Source organism: Stegastes partitus, unplaced genomic scaffold (assembly GCF_000690725.1).
Source record: "Stegastes partitus isolate 25-593 unplaced genomic scaffold, Stegastes_partitus-1.0.2 Scaffold4, whole genome shotgun sequence".
NCBI classification, from domain to species: domain Eukaryota; kingdom Metazoa; phylum Chordata; class Actinopteri; family Pomacentridae; genus Stegastes; species Stegastes partitus.
The window spans coordinates 1,744,622-1,763,176 of record NW_007577735.1 but is presented as its reverse complement, the minus strand read 5'-3'; the positions used below and the strand labels follow the sequence as shown (position 1 = coordinate 1,763,176).

Here is an 18,555-nt window from a genome sequence, read left to right as displayed (position 1 = left end):
TCCCAGTTCACGTCCCAGTGAGGACGGTGTATGATAATGGTTAGATTACGTGGTATTACGTGGTAGTTATTATCCGGATTGCACTGCTTTTCAGCTTCTTTTTTTCCGAAAAAGGATAAGGTGAGATATAGACAGCAACCTAAATAGGAAACGAAAAAAAAAAAAAGGTTGTTTTTGTGAAGTAAACAGATCAGGGGTTCCCTCGTCATGAATAATGCGATGTTGAGACCGTTGGCAAGAGCTGTTCAGTCATGTGTTTGTGTCCACAGCGTTGGCCGGCCAAAGAGTCAAGTATGACAGTCCACTGCTTGTAACTGACAGACACAAAAGCAGAATCTGAGAGAGGGACAGGCCTCAAATGAGAAAAATGACAGCAGAGAATAAAGGTGAACTCTTCGTTGGCCTCTGAGAGAAGAAGATGGATAAAGGGTTCTTGAGTGACACCGGACGTTTGTTTCCCGTTTGGCAGGTTGCTGGCTGAACGGCATCAATTATTACGACAGGAAAGTGCACGAAAATGTAAATCGCTCTGTTGTTGACTCATTAAAACAAAGTGCAGAGAAAAAAAATTAGGCACTGCAGCAGGCGTGATTCACCGATGCTAGCACATGGTACCCTCCAGCATACAGCAGGATACAAGGCCACTACGGATGCATCTTGATATTTCCCCTCCTTTTGTTTCCACTTTTTTTCTCATGAGCTGTCAGATATTATAAAACCACACTCATGCAAGCTCTTGGCCATTAACACAGCTACAATTCACTGAAACATTTTTATTCAGCAAAAAAATAAAAAATAAAAAAAGGTACACAGTTGGTAAGATGGTGTGCAATGTGGATCTCTGTATATGCAGATGAGAATGACGACAGCAAAAAAAAAAATGTATTCACAAAAAGCTCTCCAGATAACAATGCTGTGAGAGGGTTTATAGAGCTGCACAAAAGGATGAGAGCAATTATTTTGATCAATACAGTACAATGAATGTCCATCTTGCAAGGCCTAACTATTACCAGCCTTATCAAGGGAGGAAATAGATTTTGCAACCCGCCATCATGCTCTTGGAGATACCAACCAATTTGCAATAAAGTCAATAATCTCTTTGGGAGTGATCGAGTCTGCAAGATTTCCTCAACTTGGTTGAAACACAGAGCCAGACTTTATACTTCAGTCTTTTTTTAAAAACCATCCAGAAGTTAGATTAGTAGACAAGTGTTTCTGTTTGTTTTTGACACCTCTCTGAAACGTGGTCTGGCTCAAAACGCGTTTGCGGAATACAAATGAACACCAATCGTCTTTTATTCTGGGAATGGCAGCAGCACAATGACCTGAGTAGTGAATGAGTGAAGAGGATGGCTCAACACTCAGTGGAGCACCAACAGCTTCACAAAGCACCATAAGTGACCTGCCACTCACACTACTTGAGGTGTTCATTTAAGTCGCACACACAAAAAAAAAACACCCTAAAAAAACTGGTGGTGCCACACTGGAGGGCGAACCTTTATAAAGAATCTAATCCAGCAGATGTGATTTGTTAGAGCTGGTTTAGGCAGGATTTTTTTGGGCCTCACTGGGCAAAAATTCCTCACTAACCTTTCAGCATATTGTAATTCAAGTTGCCTTAGAGAAAACTAGACTTCTGCACCTCCTCCTTGTTTTCAGGCTTTACAAAATCCATCCCATGACAGGAGATTGTAGCCAATCACAGAGCTTTTCAGCCATCACGTGAGACGATATAAATCGCAACAGTCCACAGTGAGTGTAGGTTTTACAAACGGTTAAATGAAGGACTTTGACTTAAGACAGTTGAATCCTGGTCGAAGATCCAAATGAATGTCTTTAAACTTGACTAGCATTGCATGTTTGAAGTGCATGCTCATCTGGTGGGCGGGGCTTAGTGAAGAAAGTGGAAAGGAAAGAGCTGCAGGAGGAGGAGGGCTGCATATTTTGTTTGTTTTGGGTTTTTTCTTTCTGCCTTTGCTAATGTTTTCCATACATAATTTAAAATCCCCCTTCAGTTATTGATTACACCCCTAAAAACTAATCTCTATGTACTAAAATGATTACATATTCGGAAGCTTTTTCAATGAAAATAATCCCTTTATGCCTTAATGTATAGCATGTATAGCTTCCTCGTAGATCTAAGAATATACGATCTTTCTCCACCCACCCCTCTACTGCATGCTGCAGCTTGAGCACATCAGCTCGGTGTGATTGGTTCCTGTTAAGTATGAAATCCTGTCTGAATCTGTGCTTTAGAGACTACCATCAGTACGCTATAGGCTCAAGGGGAAAATGCTCAGTCATGTCAGTCACTGCTGATTTTGCTCAAGAAGTGTCTTCCAGCATATAAAAAAACACCAAGTTGACATGTTACCAAGGTAAAAAAAAATAAAAAAATCACCAGAGGGGGTTATTAAAACTAAATGAACTGAATTCTTGACTCAATGCTATATTTCATTTCTTTTGATGTAAAGAGATCATCCTTTATATCATATGCCAAAGCTACAAAACTAAAGTCGGCACTACAAAAAGGAAAATATTACGTGTATCCGTGCCTCTCAGCACAATGTACTTCCTAATTTGATGAGTAAAACATGCTCTTCCTTTTACTTTGATTATAATATTCTTTGTTATCTCTCAGTCCTACCACAGGGAATGTGGGAGCACTCGTGTTAGAACTCGCAGGGATTTTTGATTCTGTATGCTATGTCCTTCGCCTGCACACTGGCCTCAGAAACCTCAAAGAGAAAAGAAGCAGCCTTCATACTGAGCACCTAGTCACACAGCTAAAGTATTCTCCTTCCTGCCCTCCCTCCCTTCTCCGTATTCCTCTCTCCAACTGATTACATTGCACGGTGTTCCTCTAATGAAAACCATAAATATACCTGATTTGTAAACACACACAAAAAAACGTCACAGATCACAGAAGCTCTCAGGTTACAGGAACAACTAAATTGTAAAACAACCAGCAGCAGGCTGCAGTTTAGACTAATTTCAAGACATTTCACAGTACAACACAATCAAATCAAATTCAAAGCTTGGGTTTGTTTTAAAAAAGCAATAATATATATATATATTGAAGGTTTTCTGTTGATGTTTGCACCGCTCTAGGCATTCTGCATGTCAGATGGGCAGATTCTCACTTGGCAGCACTGAGAAATGGCAACTCAGCTCTCCCACTGCAGAACCCCATGGGAATGGAGAGAGAAAGAAAACAGAAAATGTCTCTTCATTTCTAAGATTTCAGAGGCCAGAAAAAAATATATTTAATGAGGCTTTGTGTTGTTTTTCTGAGCAGTAAAAACTTCAGATGGTGCTGCCAGAAACCTTTTGGAGTAGACCATGAAGAAAAATAAAACCTTTAAACTGAAACCTTTAAACACACAAAGACCCTGAAGGTATGTTTCTAAAGGCAACTGTTGGAAGGCTAGCATAAAGCAAATGATCACTATTTAGATGGATGAAATCCTTGTTTGATATTGCAGCTCTATGAATTCTTTTCTATCTTTTCGGGGCTCCTACCATCAAAGCTCTATTGCATATTGCACCTGATAATGTTGAGGTTGTAATTTTTGTTTAATTTGTGCTTCTGTTGAGACTGGAATGAAACTGCCTTGGAGGCAGTATAGCAATAGGGTGCATTTCAAATGTCTCTGTGCAATCCCTCAACCCTCTTTGCAGGAGCAGATCTCCACATTAGCTTTGGCAGACACATCTCAAAATAGAATGGGGCTGTTTTAGGTTTAAAAAAATTACAAATAAAAATTACAATCAAAGAAAAAATACAAAATACAACATATGGGGAGCACTGGGAACACTTCACAAGCCTGCACAGACTTAGTGTTAAGCAGCGAGGACACGAAAGCTGGGGATGCTGCAGCAGAATAGTTGCAGCAGAAAAGCTACATTGATGATGAGGTTTGGTGACAGGGGTGCAAGCAGAGCAGTGTGATATAGATGTGGTCAGAGACCAGGCAATATCACCCTGGAGACAGAGAAGCTAAACAGGTTCCTGAGCTCTGACAGCACCGAAGACTAAAATGACGAAAATGTATGTCATACATACAAACGCCTGAATGCATTCAGTGCATGCCTCCATAAGCATTCACATCCAAGAGAGATCAGGACACCCCCTGACTGCATCTTTGTCAAACACAAGCGTGTGCATGTGCATAAATGTAAATGCAGAGTGCTTGTGTGTTTGAACTGAATAAATGGCTGGGCAGGGAGATGTCTCTAAAGCAGGGAAACTGTGGTTAAAAATAAAACCGAGGAGAGTATAATAGAGAGTGTGTCAGAATACAAAGAGCCTAAAACTTACAGATTTCCTGTAAGAACGGACGTCTTTTTTTATAAACAGTCAGCACGATCTCACCATGTAAAAAAAAACAACAGCCTAGACCCTGTAAAGAAGATGACTAAATATAACTCCATCCTGCAGATTAAAGCAACTCCTCCTCCTTCCTCATGGTCCAATTCAGACAGACCAGATGAGAGCTATACCAGATGTGTCATATAGGAAGGTGTTTTGCTACAAATTGGATGATTAACAGAGCAGTGCAGCCAGCATTGAGACATTTGGCTGCGATACGCAGCTCAGTGCAGAATGATTGGCTTTGAGGGCCGAGGGAGCAGATGGGACGGGGACACAGAGCTGGACCGGACAACTGAGTGTGCCTCCTTGGTTTTGCATCAGAATATCACTTCCACGCTGGTCTGTGTCTGCCTCCTGAAGACTGATTCCACATTTGCAAAAAGAGCTATCTCTGTTCTAGCAGCGTTGCAGCAGCTGGTCCTTCATAGCAAGTTATCTCCGCCTTTAGCTCCACCCTCTTAACATTAATTATGCAGCTCAATGCAGCACTCCGAATCCCTACTGCAGCTCACCCACACTACAATACTCCACCGCTTTCTCCAGCTCTCTCTGTCTCTGTCACTCACACAAACCACAGACAAGTGTTTCTCTCTTTTTTCCCTTCATGACTACATCCTCAACTATCCATAGTCAAGGACAACGTTTTATTTCAGGCATTACCTTGTGAATAGGCTGCTGCTGCAAGGACTAAAGACATGAATGTGGCAGTTCTTTCCTCCATGTTTTTCCAGATTCTGCAAGGTTAAATGTTCACATGCTTATTTAGTCAAAGCAACACCTATAAAACGCAGGTTGATGAAATAGTAAATCAATTTCTAAGCCACTGTTTTCAATGTCACACACCCAGGAACACATAAAAATGCAACAATCCAGCAATATAGTAAACACAATGCTCAGATATATTTGATGTGAATGAATGCATTTGCAATGACTTTGAGCTGTATTACTATCTTTAGTTGCAGTGTGACTCACAAGCAGCAAATATTTTTTCATCGCTGTATCATTTCCAAAAGCCTGGTTCTGATTTCAGTGCAAATCAGAAGCAAAACCCGGGCTGATGTGCGGCGGCAAACACACTTAACACCTCAAACACCTGTCTGCCAACGTGTAATTGACTCAACTACTCCTGAGCACAGCGAGAGACACAATCAGACCATGTCACAGGAAGCGGAGAGAGTCCACAATCTGAATCAGCCACATCAGCAAAGAAAAGAGGGAAACCAGAGAACATACAACGGAGGGTTAGGGAGGGGGGAAGCTCTCACGCTTCAGCCAACTACCCCCCAGGCAGGCAGTGGGATGGAAACATAGCAACTGTTTATGGAAGCAGAAGCAAGCTTCTCCTTCATTTCCTGAAGCTTCTCACATGATTAAGATTCATTTCACATCTGCAATGCATGTGTTTATATGCTTGTGTGTGACATAGACAGAGAGTATTACTTGCGTGGCCAAAAGCTGTTTAATTAATCCAACAGAACTTAAGTGTGAGGCTACACAGGGTGAGTCATTCATGCATCCTGTACGCTGCCCGATTCTAAACTGAAGAAAGAGTGCTTTTATTTTTTTTTTCCCTTTCATATCAGCAGCTTTTCGGGGGATCGTTATTTCTTAGCTGCCACACAGGGCTTCATCAACAAAATGTCAAACCACAGGCATACAAACAGCAGATATTTAAAGGCACATGCTGTTTGCCTTCCCATTGTTACCATTTCAATAAGTTCAATAAAGTGTCCGTCTGTGTTTGCAAAGATGCTACCTCTGGAACAAAAGCAAACAGCGAGGCAGATGTTCCTAATGAGGAAAACGTGGCCAGGGAAGGTGGGATCATTTAAGCTGGTATCCGGCAAAGTGAATGTGTTGTACGCTTACATAATCCAGGGGGAGCGTGAATTGACTACTCCCTCTCTGTACGTGACAATGCGCTGGCAAGGAAGCAGGTCGGCTGTTTTGTCACGTTCACAGCGTTTCCATCACTCCTTCGAAAAAAAAAAAATATATCTGATGCATCAGACGTCCAGGATGCACAATGGAGGGTCAGGAGCTCTTTGTGAGGTTTGCTGTTCGTCAGCAGGCAGCCCTCTGTGCTGTGCTGCTCTGCTGCTGCAGGGGTCTTTTCAGTGCATGGAACCGGATGGTGAGCAGAGAACACAGCGGGGGCTGGGCACTGCAATGTACTGCAGTGCTCGTAGCTCTGCTATGCACACCCACTCTCTTCCATTCTTGCTCTGCCTCTGACAATCTCTCAATCTCTCACCCTATCGCTCTTCCCCACTCCGGCCGATGCTTATATCATTTGTCTTGCCTCCTCTCTTCACTTTCCTCTCATTGCTTTTGTCCTCTTTGTGCCTTTATTTTTTTTTCTCCCCACACTCTAAAGGCTGCCATGTGTCCCACGTTGTCTTCTCCACATTTAAACGACCGTGCTCTCTGCCACACTTAAAAACACATTTACACAGACACACGCATGAATACATCCTGTAACCTTTAGCTGGAGACTCCCCTCATCCTATTTATGGGAAAGATAAACACAAACACACATACACAGTCGTGCTTGTATCACCAAGGACATTAACACTGATTTACATTTGTTTCCTTGACACTTAGCAAAACCAAAATCACTACTTGTCCCATCCTAACCTTACACCTCCTCACCCTAAAATTTAATGATTTACATTCTTGCTTTTTGTCTCCTGTATACAAGAAATCATGCCCCAACATTATGAAAAACACAAGTACACACATACTGTCCTTCTGGCCGCTCACTGTATTTATCAAGGTGTCATTCCAGCACCCCCAAGAGAGTCTGCTCACCTTAAATATCTGCAGTGCCCTCTATTTTCACCAGAACTATCTAAATAGCATAGTTTGGCAAGTTTTTACAGCCTCTCTTCTCAACCTGACATGGAGAGTCTTGGGATTGTTGCTAACTGTAGTATGTCACAGTGACAGCCGTTGCTGCTCCGCTATGTTGCCTTACACCATCATTTACAGGAGCACACTAAACGCCCATGCCACACAGCCTGGGACAGAGGGTGTTATGCTCGGAGGATGAGCAATGAGAGGCCCAGCAGCTGCTCCCTTCCTCTAAAAACTCCAAAAAAGAGTTACAGAACCTAACTTCCTGCAACTTTCTAATGCCACAAAAACACTCTTGTTCCAGTATTTACCAAAGTCAATACTGACCAGATGATGCTTATAAAGCCTGATTCAACTGGCTGCGAAAACACTGAATCATTACGTTTTGGTGAATCACAGTAGAAAAGGTCTGTCCATTGAAACCAGCCCCTCTATCTAACGCGAACATGTCAAATCTCCTCCATTTCTCACACCGTGTGTTTATCTTAAAGAAGGATACTGGCTAATTCTTGGAACAGTGAGGGGGCTCATTTCCGCTTCTCGTTAATGAGCTGATGTTTCTGATCATCTCTATCTGAATGAGTTTCTCAGTGTGCCGGCAGCATCCTGCAGAGACACTTTCCTGGTCGCTCTCAACCATGACATGAAACAAAGCTTTGTGTCACAGCAGGTGTCGGAGCAGTATGAGATAGAGTCATTACATGTTTTACATGTTCTTTTCATGAATGTAACACGGCGCTGGTGTCTTTTAGCACCTCCTGAATGGTTTCTGTAACTGATTTGTGGGAAACATAATTAATTACTTGCCACTATTGGCTGACAAATTGTAACAATACTTTAAGACAATATATATTCTCCTTTTGATTTTGTTTTTTCACTCGAATAGATCCATGCGATAACCAGATGTCAAAACTGAATGATCTTGCTGCTGCAGTCAGTTTTATTCCTCAGTTTGATGTGTCATTCTGGGCTTTGCAGTGAAAAGGAAGGCAGAACAAAACCACAGTTGCTGGCACTCCCACCTGGAGCATACAGTGATTATACAGGCGGACAAGGACAGTACGAAGGTGCTCAAAAGGAAACACTGAGGAGCTGAGTTTTCAGTGTCTCTGCAAAAATGTAGCTCTGTAAAGATGAATTTGTTCCAGAAAACGAGAGGTGCATGAATAATGAAAAGTGTTTTCCTCGTGTCTGAAACAGGAAAAGAAAAGGAAAGGGTGTGGACGAGCAATGGCAACATCAAATAAAAATGTGCACGTTTATGATATCAGGCAGGTTAATGACATCAACCGACAAGACGTCATTGGAACTGTCCTCTAACTCTACTTACTAATTTGCTTTAAATAATAGGAGAGAAGCACTTAGAAACAGTAGCTCTGTCCATGGTGCTGAAACGGACCAGATCTCCATCTCTGTATCTCCACATGGAAGTAAGTCTGGAATAAATGACACTTACTTTGAAACCTGGTTCAGTTTACGTAAGTCTTGTGCTTAAATCTACCATCACAAGTTGAAAGGTATCTGCCTTACTTCTAACCAACATGAAAACACCAGCACATACTGCTCTCATCATCCCGCCTAACATTGCTTTTCAGCGTGCCCACACAAGACACACTAAGTCCCTCCATTATTTCCTCCCATTCTGCAGCAGGCCACTGTTCAACAGACATTTTCTACAGAGAAAACACACAGTGCCCACTGCTGGACACCATCAAATCTTCATTCACAAATGATGAAGGTCAGACTTGGAAAATAAAGACAGAGGGATGTAACAAATAAACAGTGAAAAGAAAGCTGATAAGGAATTTATTATTTTAAAAATGAAAAAATACATTAGTGTGTTCCCTGTTTCCCTGTATGTCAAGTTTCACTTTTCTTTGTTTTAGCTGATTTTACAATTGTGACAAACCATATCTTCTATGTTTAAATTCTAAAGTTAGGGCACATATGTAAGATAATAGTGTTTTTATGATTTCTTAGGTACACTTTAGCCAGTAAGCCTAGTTTAACTAATCAGAAAGCCTACTTTTGCTTCAGGGTTAGACTGTACGAAGTCCCAGAACACCAAATAAACGAAACAAAAACTAATCATCACTATCAGTGCAAATTCAATCTGTTATCTAAGTGACTGCACTTATATCCAGAATACATGATGAGGGAGTGCAAAACTAACTGCAGTTGTCTCTTTACCACATCGAGCTTTTCAGATTTCACTAATTTTACAATAAAATGACAAAACTTCACTTATCCCAAGCAGGGACGGAGGAGATGAAAACAAAAAAAAAACAAAGCAAACCAGGGACAGTTCTGTAAGGCAGCTGGTAGCTGCTTTGGTTTGCTCAGCCTGGCACTGGCTGGATGCTGAGGCAGCTCCGCACAGGGATGTAATGGGATACTGCAGCACTAGAGAACCGTGTGCACAGAAACTTGCCTAGGAGCATCAGGGAGTCCCGCACTAACCTTCCCCCCTCCCTCCCTCTCTTCCTCTGCCTCTCCCTCGGCTTTTTATCGAGTCTTTATGATCCAAAAAGATCCAAAAAAAAGTAAAAATCTGTGCATGACTTTAAACGTTATTACATATGAGCAGCTAAAAGAGGGCAAATAGCCAGAATATTCACTCAGAAAGAACGCAAATACAACTTCAGGTGGGGAAAAACAACCCCAGCATGCCTGTAGTAGGAGGAGAATGCAGCTGCTTACCTTTTTTTTGCAGGTTTCTCTCTCCTGGACACCGAGCTGTTCCTTTTCTCTACAGGCTCCGACACACTTTGAGATAGAGAGAAAAATAATCAATGTCCTCTTACTTATTTCCAGTTTCAGAATGAACAAGTCAGGAGTCTAGAACAGCCTTGTAGACACACCTTTACTCTGTCCTGTGTAAACTCTGCCACATATACACACACAGACACCCATTCAAATGCACCCCAAGACTGGAGTACCCAAATTGATAAGGATCTGCTCAGGGGAGGGATAAAAACTACACACACTCACACGCTGCAGTTTTTTTTTTTTTTTTCCTTTCCCTTGCCCACTCGCTCTGCTGCTTTTTTTCCCCTGCTGTCTTTGCCTGCACTGCTTCCTGATTGGCTCGGCTGCTCTTCAATAACATAAGCTCTCTTCTTTAATTGGAAGGGGGCCAGTTATGTGGTGCACCAGAAACCCTCCCGCCTAGCTCATCTCTATTTTTTTTTTCTCTCTCTTTTTCTCTCTAAGTGCCTGTGGAGAATAATGCTGAGCTCTGCAATTTCATACGCATCGAGTAAAGAAAAAAGGGAATGGAGGACAGGAGGAGGGGGAGGATGGAGGAGATGGGAGGGGAGGGGATGAGAGAGAAAGGGAGTGAGAGTGGGAATGTTGGGGAGAGAGGGGGGAGGGAGGTGGGAGCAATCGGAAGCGAATCAGTGGAGTCCTCTGCAGTGGGACAAGCAGAGGCTGCACGGGAACAAAGGGAGGAGAGAGGGGCTGTCAGGTGGGATGAGAACAGATTTGGATGCACCGGCCGCAGCATGTCGATGGCCAGTCAGACTGAAGGGAGATTTCCCTTTCGCTGCAGCGTGGCTAGGTGGCTCTGCTGCAGTGTGGAGTCTAATTGCCAGGCAAGAGGGGGGATGGGAAGGGAGGAGGTGAGGGGGGGAGGAAGGAGGAAGGAGGAGGAGGAGAGCGGGGGTTGGTTGCAGTGACGCCGAAGTACAGTCTTCCAGCCAGCCTGCATATATGAGGGGGGAAATGGGCAGCCAGCCGCAGTGTACACAGCGGTTAATGCCTTTTCCTCATGAATTATTTAATGTGCCCCACAGGAGAATTGGAGGGTCGCAGGCGGCAAACTACTGAGCAGCCTCACCGCTACTGAGGTTTATGATAATTACCAACACCTGAAGTGCATGTTGTCAGATTGTTTAATGGAGCCCCTTTAGTTAGATTATTTAATCCTCCTAATTTATTTAAATGCCTTGAATGGATTTTTTTTTTTTTTTTGTGGTATTATCTCATCTTTCCACTTTGGCTTCATGATGTGTTAAAAGGTTTTGCCATGCCGGAGAAAATGGATGTGCGGGATTGACTTTGCGGTGTCAGATTGCCCGCTCCTCTTTCTTTCACTCACATCTGATCCATTGTGTACCAGCTGCATTAAAGCACAATACCCGGCGTAGATCAATAACGGATCATACAGTAGCCCGGCCATCTGCGGAGGCTACAAAGAGCACTCTAGAAGTTGTACGATGACCTCAGAGAAATGCAAATACATCATTTGTTAAGTCAACAGCGTAAATGCCTGGTCGATGGATGGACAAATAAAAAGATACCCAATACATGAGGCTCAATGCCCCGGCGTAAGATAGCATATGTAATGTTAAAGCAAAAAGGAGGAGGCTAACAAATCTTTTTTGTGTCTTTGTTTAGTGTTTAATCCAGATTAACGTGTTGGAAGCAGCCACCATCTTGTCAAATAGTTGAAAAGCGGTGATTTTACACATGTACTGCAGCCATGAACTTACTGAGACATTATCTGCACAAACTTTGTGCAAGAACACAAATGTCCAAATCAGATAGCTTGAATACAACCCATGTTTCAAGAAAGCAGGTCACTGTAAGAACAGATGGCATTAGCATCACCTGACTGACAAGAAACCAGAAGAATACACAGGCAAAGAAGTGTTATTTACAAAAAGCTGGCAACAAATGGACAGCAGAATGGCGTTCGATGTGGATCTACAGAACCTACAGAAGGTCACGTGGGTAGAGTTGATGTTAAAAAAGTTTCATTTATTCTAAATCATAGAATTAAAAAAGTCTCATAGTGTGGGAATATAATCCACAAAAAGTGCATAAAGTAAACATTACAACAAACAAACGTTTCCATTCATCATCTGCGCATGTTGTCCTTCATCACTGTGGTTTCTTCTCTCTGAGGAAGGCTGTAGACCGTGATGGAGATATCTGTGTGTTTGAAGACGCTTTCCAGTATCACCGACACTTTTGCCCACTCCAGTCGATCCAGGCCACAGCCAATACTGTCAGAGAGGGAGACAAAACAGAAAATAAAGCAAATATGAAACTTTATGAATTTCAAAATAAATTATTTGCGCAAAGAAATATTTCTTGATAAAAGTACAACGAAATGACCAGAAATTCTACAAACCGAGGCACTGATATTCTTGTTACTCCATTCTCTACACAGTGTGACTTCATGTCCATCAGGCTCTCTTTCAGGCTGTGATAGGTGGGTTTTTGGCTGGCCCTTTTCTTTGTGATCTGGAATAAAATAATAGGAAAAGAAACACTTATAATATTAACTACAATGACTTTAGAAAAAATAATTTTAACTTTGTCTAGAGGTGTAGATTCTCAAATAATCTTAAACAAATGGTACATCTTTACCAGATAGTAGATGAAACGTCCTTCTCTCTGGAGTACAGCACACTGTCCTGTAACCTTTTCTGTTGGGACATTAAAAACAAAAACAAACAAAAACAAAAGATAACTGCATTAAAACAAGAAAACCATCAAACATGATGTCTCACTGCTGAACAACTCATTATAAATTCATGCTGTGCAACTAAAAAAAATGGTTGTTTAAAGTACTGTGTAGATCCTAAAGTTTCCACAAGATCTAATGTATATCGGGCGATATTTGGGATGAATCATTGATTTTCATACCGACTCATTCTGATGTGACACTGGAACAATTTACCCCAAAGGACATTTTCAACTGTAAAGCCACACTGAGAGAAAAGCGAGACAGTACTTACAGTTGTCCTCAAATGTATTCATACCCCCCCATTAAAGAAGGAAAAAAAAAACAGCTGTCACTGAAATAAGTTGAAATTGACAAAAGTAACAATAAATAAAAATGTAATTAAAATCATGACATTGCTTTTGAATTGTGGTTGAACAGAAATATTTAAAAAAGAAAAGAAATAAAAAATAAAAAATAAAATAAAACAAGCATTATGGGACCCTTAAACTAATATTTTGTTCAACAACCCTTTGAGCCAATCACTGCAACCAAGTGTTTTCTGTAACTCAACCAGACTTCTGCACCTGGTGACAGGTATTTTAATTTCGGCCAACTGCTCATCAGCAAAGTGCTCTAATTTGTCCGGGACAGTTTTGTTTTTTTAAATTATTCTTTTCAACCACAATTCAAAAGCAATGTCTTATTTCACTAAATTATAATTTTGCAAATTTTTCTCTATTATTTTTTTCAGTTTCTAGTTATTTGATCGACTATATGACTGTAGTGACTATATGACTGTAGTGACTATATGAATTTTTGCCTTTTCTTTAATGGAAGGGTATGGATAAATTTGAGGAAGACTAAGTGGTTGACTGTCAGTTTTTCTTTTTTTTGTTCCTCTGTGCTGAATAAAAAACGACCACATGAGGTTCATAGCCTCAAAACGAGACATGTTCAGACCTGATGAATTTTTAATAAAAGGGCTGACTCACTCTGCTCCTGTAACTCCGGCACCCCTTTGAACTTCTTCCTGAACATCACTGCTATGCCTGCCCCCATGCGGCAGTCTTCACTGATGCAGTGGGCCAAAGCTTCGCCTTTGGGGCACGAGAACAGGTCTCCGGTGACATAATTCAGTCTCGAGTGGTACTTTACCGGCTGGCCAGGAGGGGGCAGCATTACACTGGGTGGCTGAAGCACAAAGGGCAAAGCAGGAAATAAACATCGACGTGTCATCTGGCAAGGGGAACTAACCACACGAATTCACCCTTTAAAAGTAGAATAATAATATCTTTCTCAGCAAATTTAAGCTTTACCGTCATTTTCCCAGTGCTGGCTGGTCCCTGAAGTTTACACGACATTGAAAATATCCAGTGGAACACTTGAGGGTGACGGGGGTTCGGTGTTAAGCGTCGCATACACACATTAAAAAAAGGCGTGACTATCGGAGTTCAGTCCCTGCAGGTAGATTTGTTTAATACTTTACCGTGCGACAACAAAGCAGCTCGTATAACTTACAAATAGCAGACTCCAGGTATCCGTTTCAATGCCCAAAACAAAGCTCAGGCTTGAGAGTATGCGGAAGTGACTATTTAAACAGTTTAACCTCTCGCGAGAAAAAGCGAGACTTTATAAAGACGCGACACATCTTGTCAACCACTGAAGACTGATCCTTTGAATGATTTTTTAAGTCAACGATTTGACACGAATACGGTCGTCCTCGAGTTTATTCATACCCCCTATTAAAGAAGAGGAAAAAACAGCTGCATTGCCTTTGAATTGTGGTTCAACAGAAACATTTTAGATTATTAACTATTGTAGATTTTCTTTTGTTTTTTTTAACTATTCTTTTCAACCACAATTCAAGAACAATGTCTTCTGTTACTAAATTATAATTTAGCACTTTTTTATTATGACTTTTTTTCAGTTTCTAGTAATTTGAGTAGTTATTGTGAATTTTGCCTTTTCTTTAATGGAAGGGTATGTTAAATTTGAGGACAACTGTAAGTGTGCATTTTGTGGGGGTATGGAAACTACAGATCATCTATTCTTTCAATGCATTTTCACAGAAGCACTGTGGGCTGATATATATGACTGGCTTTACACCGATTTTCTATTTGAACTGTTTCTTCTAAAAGATATTATTTCTGGTTTTGTGTCAGAAGACAAAGATTATGATTTCTTGATTAACAATATCCTCATCTTCAGAAAAATGTACATACACAAATGCAAATACATGATGTGAATCCTCGGTTTTATGTGTTTCATAAGGAGTTTCTCTCCTTCACTAAAGCCCTAAAAATGAAGAGTAAACATGCAATGAAACTGGTCAATTTGATTGAGAATTACGATCTGCATAGAAAGCCCGAGCTTTATGTTTTGTTCTATTTCTTTCTTTCTTTCTTTCTTTCTTTCTTTCTTTCTTTCTTTCTTTCTTTCTTTCTTTTCCTTTCTGTTTGGATTGTGTTTCATTTCCAATTGCATTACATCTAATTTTCAAGAATTGCATTTTCTAACAGATATATATTTTGTTTTACTGCACTGTAAGCACTTGTTCGTTACAAAAACAAAAAAGCCTTTTGTGAAGATTGTATTCCGCAATGCTTTGTTAAATGAATTAGTTAATAAACCATTAAATAAGAAACACTGAAGATTTATGTGAAATATTCTGTAAACAGCAAATAATAACACCGAAATCCAAAATTGTACAAAAAAAACAGTTAGACCTACCATCCAACTATTTTTCAACTGAAAAGCAAGATTAGGTTTAGCTAAGTTCCCAAATTATTAGTAAGTCAATGGAATACCTAAAAATGTTGCCTTTTTGCACACATTTTGAAAATAGTGCTATTTATTGCTTACTCCTATTTTTTATTGTTCTTTACTCTTCTTTTACTTGGTTTATTTCTTTTACTTCTTATGCAGAGAGCTAAGATTCACCTGAGTCAAATTCCTTGTTTGCTTGTACAAACTTGGGCAATAAAGTTGATTGTGATTCTAAATCTGATTGTGGGTACAGACCCTGTATACTGTCACATGTGTTTTTATTTATTCTGGTTTATAAGATCTTTAGTCAAGTCAGGCTGTTCGTTACTGCAGATCCATCCAAACTAAAACAGGAGTTAAGAAAATGTAATTAAACCTCTGTTTCTACATGCCCACAAGTCCATAGAAGGTCTAATCATCCCAAATCAGCAAAAACACCTCTATCGGGAATGTTTAAGTTTGTTTATTAAATAACTTTTATGCTTATTTTATGATGTATTTTCACAAAACCCATAAAGAAAAGACAGGAAGTGCATTACGACTGCAGCATCTATAAAATACAGATAAACAAACCTTCATCATCAGCAATAAATAATAAAATACTGTTACCTATTTGCTCCATAGCTTGACTACATGCAGCCCTTTTGAATGCAAAATATACATCTGTGGACATGCATCTAAAGTTTGTACAGCATCCCACAGTACAAAGCCAGAATGACTGTAGGGTTGTTTTCTTTCATTGACATATAAATTGTAATAGATGCAAAATCACAACATCAATGGTCACACTTGAGAAGTGCAAGTTTCAGATTGACAGTCCATGGTCCAGCTTTAGAAGTCAGCACTACGTCTTCGCTCATTAATCCAGTCCCCTGGGTTTACGTCCATCTGCAGCATCTTCATCACCCACTTGTCCCTCCGTGCTCCATCGATGAACTCATCCAGCGAGAGCTCCCCTAAGTGACAAGAGACAGTCATTCTCTTTTATTTTATTGTATGTTTCTCCTTCATAAGCCTGATAAGGAGGCTGCCAATGTACAGCTGCCTCCCGCCTCCCCCGTCAAGTTACACAAACAGCAATGACTGCACGTACATTTCTACATTAGCACTTCTCAAGGGCATTATAGCATCTTGACACAGGTCTTTTTTCTTCATCCAGGAAACATTTCAAGCTCTCAGAAAGAAAAAAAAAATGTCACAAACACTCACCATCTCCATTTTCATCAACCAGCTCAAATATCCGGTCAACCACTTGGTCTGGGGTCAGCAGATTACATTCCTCGTCCAGCTCTCCGTGGCAGGCTTTCTTCAGTCGATAAATAGACTGAGAGTGACAGGAGAGGATGTTACAATGACTCCTGCACAATTCATTACAACCCACTGATTTATTCTGAAATAGTCTATAAAATGGTTAGAAGGCTTTACAAATCAACCGTGAGGTTCACATGGTTGCCGTAAAATAGTAAATATTACCTCCACAATTTCAAGAAGCTCTGTTTTATCGATGCATCCGCTTCCATCTTTATCATACATTTTGAATGTCCATTTAAGTTTGTGCTCCAGTTTTCCCCTGAGGACTAAGTTCAAAGCTGCCACATACTCCAGAAAATCAATGGTGTTGTCCTGTGTGCATGAAGAGAAAGAGTTCAAATGGCATGAAGGCCTGCTTTGATGTCATTTAGAGGCTGAGTGTTTCTCTACTTTGAAAGGCAAAATTTCTGTTCTGTGCAGAATAGTCTAGAGACAACAGTCAAAAATCTGTGTCACTGCAGCTAATTATTTTTATATTTATTTCATCAGACAATTATTGCAAGAAAAAAATACCAAAAATTAAAATTGCATCTGCTGATAAAGTACTAATATATGAATTCATTAATGGGGCTTTATTGTCAAAAAGTGCTTCCAATCAACAAATATTCACGAAAACTGGGGCAAGCACAGCCAGGAGATAGATGACTATAGACAAGGTTTATGCTTGCACGCAACAGAAGTTTGTACTTACGCCGTTCTTGTCAAAGGCGCGAAACATGTTTTCAATGTAATCTGCAGCCTCCTTGTTATCCGTAACACCGAAAAAACTCTTGAACTCGTGCATGAACAGAGTCCCACTTGGGCATTCCACAACAAACTTTTTGTACCATTCCTGCAGCTCTGCCACATCGATTTCCTTGTCCGGATCACATTCCTCACTCAGGCGCTGACCCATTTTGGAAATATGTTTTGTATTTTTCTATAAACGCAAAATTAGTTTCTTACATAACATGAACCTGTTTGACCTGATTAACTATTTAAAAAGAAAAAAAAAACACACCCTCTATATTACAAAATCCATTAAAAGTTAATGTTCAGTTGCAGAGTGCTATCTTTCTGCAAATCAGTAAAAAACTAAATGATCGCTGTGGCATCAAAGTCCATACAAGCTTAACTGCTATTTGGCTCCCTATTGTGGCAAATCCTTTCTGAAAGTGAGGATGAGACACAGGCTGCTATGGATCACATGATAAGGGATTAGAAATGAACACTTGTCAAAATCACTTAGTTCACAGACAGCTCATGAGAGGATTTCCTTGTGCTGCTGCTCGTACCTAGAAATGGAAAAGCACATGTATGTTAGATACCCTAAAATAGGTTTGGTGGGCCTCTGTTTTAGTTGGCATTTATTGATAATGTAAATCAGTTCCTTGTGTATGTTAAACTAAAATAAACTAAGGATTTAGGCCTGTGGGCCAAACGATAAAGTCAAATTATGTAATTACAAAGCAGAAAAAGAACTTGAATAAGTGAAATTTCTAAAGTGAAAATGACTGGAGTTGATCGTCAGAGGTCATGCACGTTATCGTCAAGCTTTCTGATCTAAGTTTGAACACAATAAAGGCTATCACACAATTAACCAGTTACCTGATAAGATTAAATATGGCTTTGATAATGTCTGTCTCAAGCACATGTATTTGCAAAGGAGGAATTTTCACCAAGTTTCCAGTCACAGAGGTTCACGGTCAGACAAATATATGCTTTCAGTTGCATTATGGGAAATGTAGGATGCAGCGCTTTGTGTTTGTTGGGTGTAACCCACGCTTGGTCCGATCAGAACTTCATTGAA

The 18,555-nt window shown here is 40.5% G+C and overlaps 2 protein-coding genes across 2 annotated transcripts; both read right to left on the bottom strand.

The window, feature by feature from the left end:
• Positions 1-11,612: 11,612 nt before the first annotated feature.
• LOC103355219 (O-acetyl-ADP-ribose deacetylase 1) lies at positions 11,613-14,295 on the bottom strand. The gene is made up of 5 exons (XM_008278923.1): positions 14,006-14,295; positions 13,682-13,880; positions 12,611-12,669; positions 12,372-12,484; positions 11,613-12,243 (listed from the first exon to the last, which is right to left on the bottom strand). Exons 1-5 carry the CDS (start codon positions 14,105-14,107, stop codon positions 12,096-12,098), a joined length of 621 nt encoding a protein of 206 aa, XP_008277145.1. The 5' UTR covers positions 14,108-14,295; the 3' UTR covers positions 11,613-12,095.
• A 1,664-nt stretch (positions 14,296-15,959) lies between these two features.
• Positions 15,960-17,665, bottom strand: guca1b (guanylate cyclase activator 1B). The gene is made up of 4 exons (XM_008278912.1): positions 17,458-17,665; positions 16,929-17,078; positions 16,665-16,779; positions 15,960-16,411 (listed from the first exon to the last, which is right to left on the bottom strand). The coding sequence occupies exons 1-4, from the start codon at positions 17,659-17,661 to the stop codon at positions 16,287-16,289; spliced, it is 594 nt and encodes a 197-aa protein (XP_008277134.1). The 5' UTR covers positions 17,662-17,665; the 3' UTR covers positions 15,960-16,286.
• Positions 17,666-18,555: the final 890 nt, after the last annotated feature.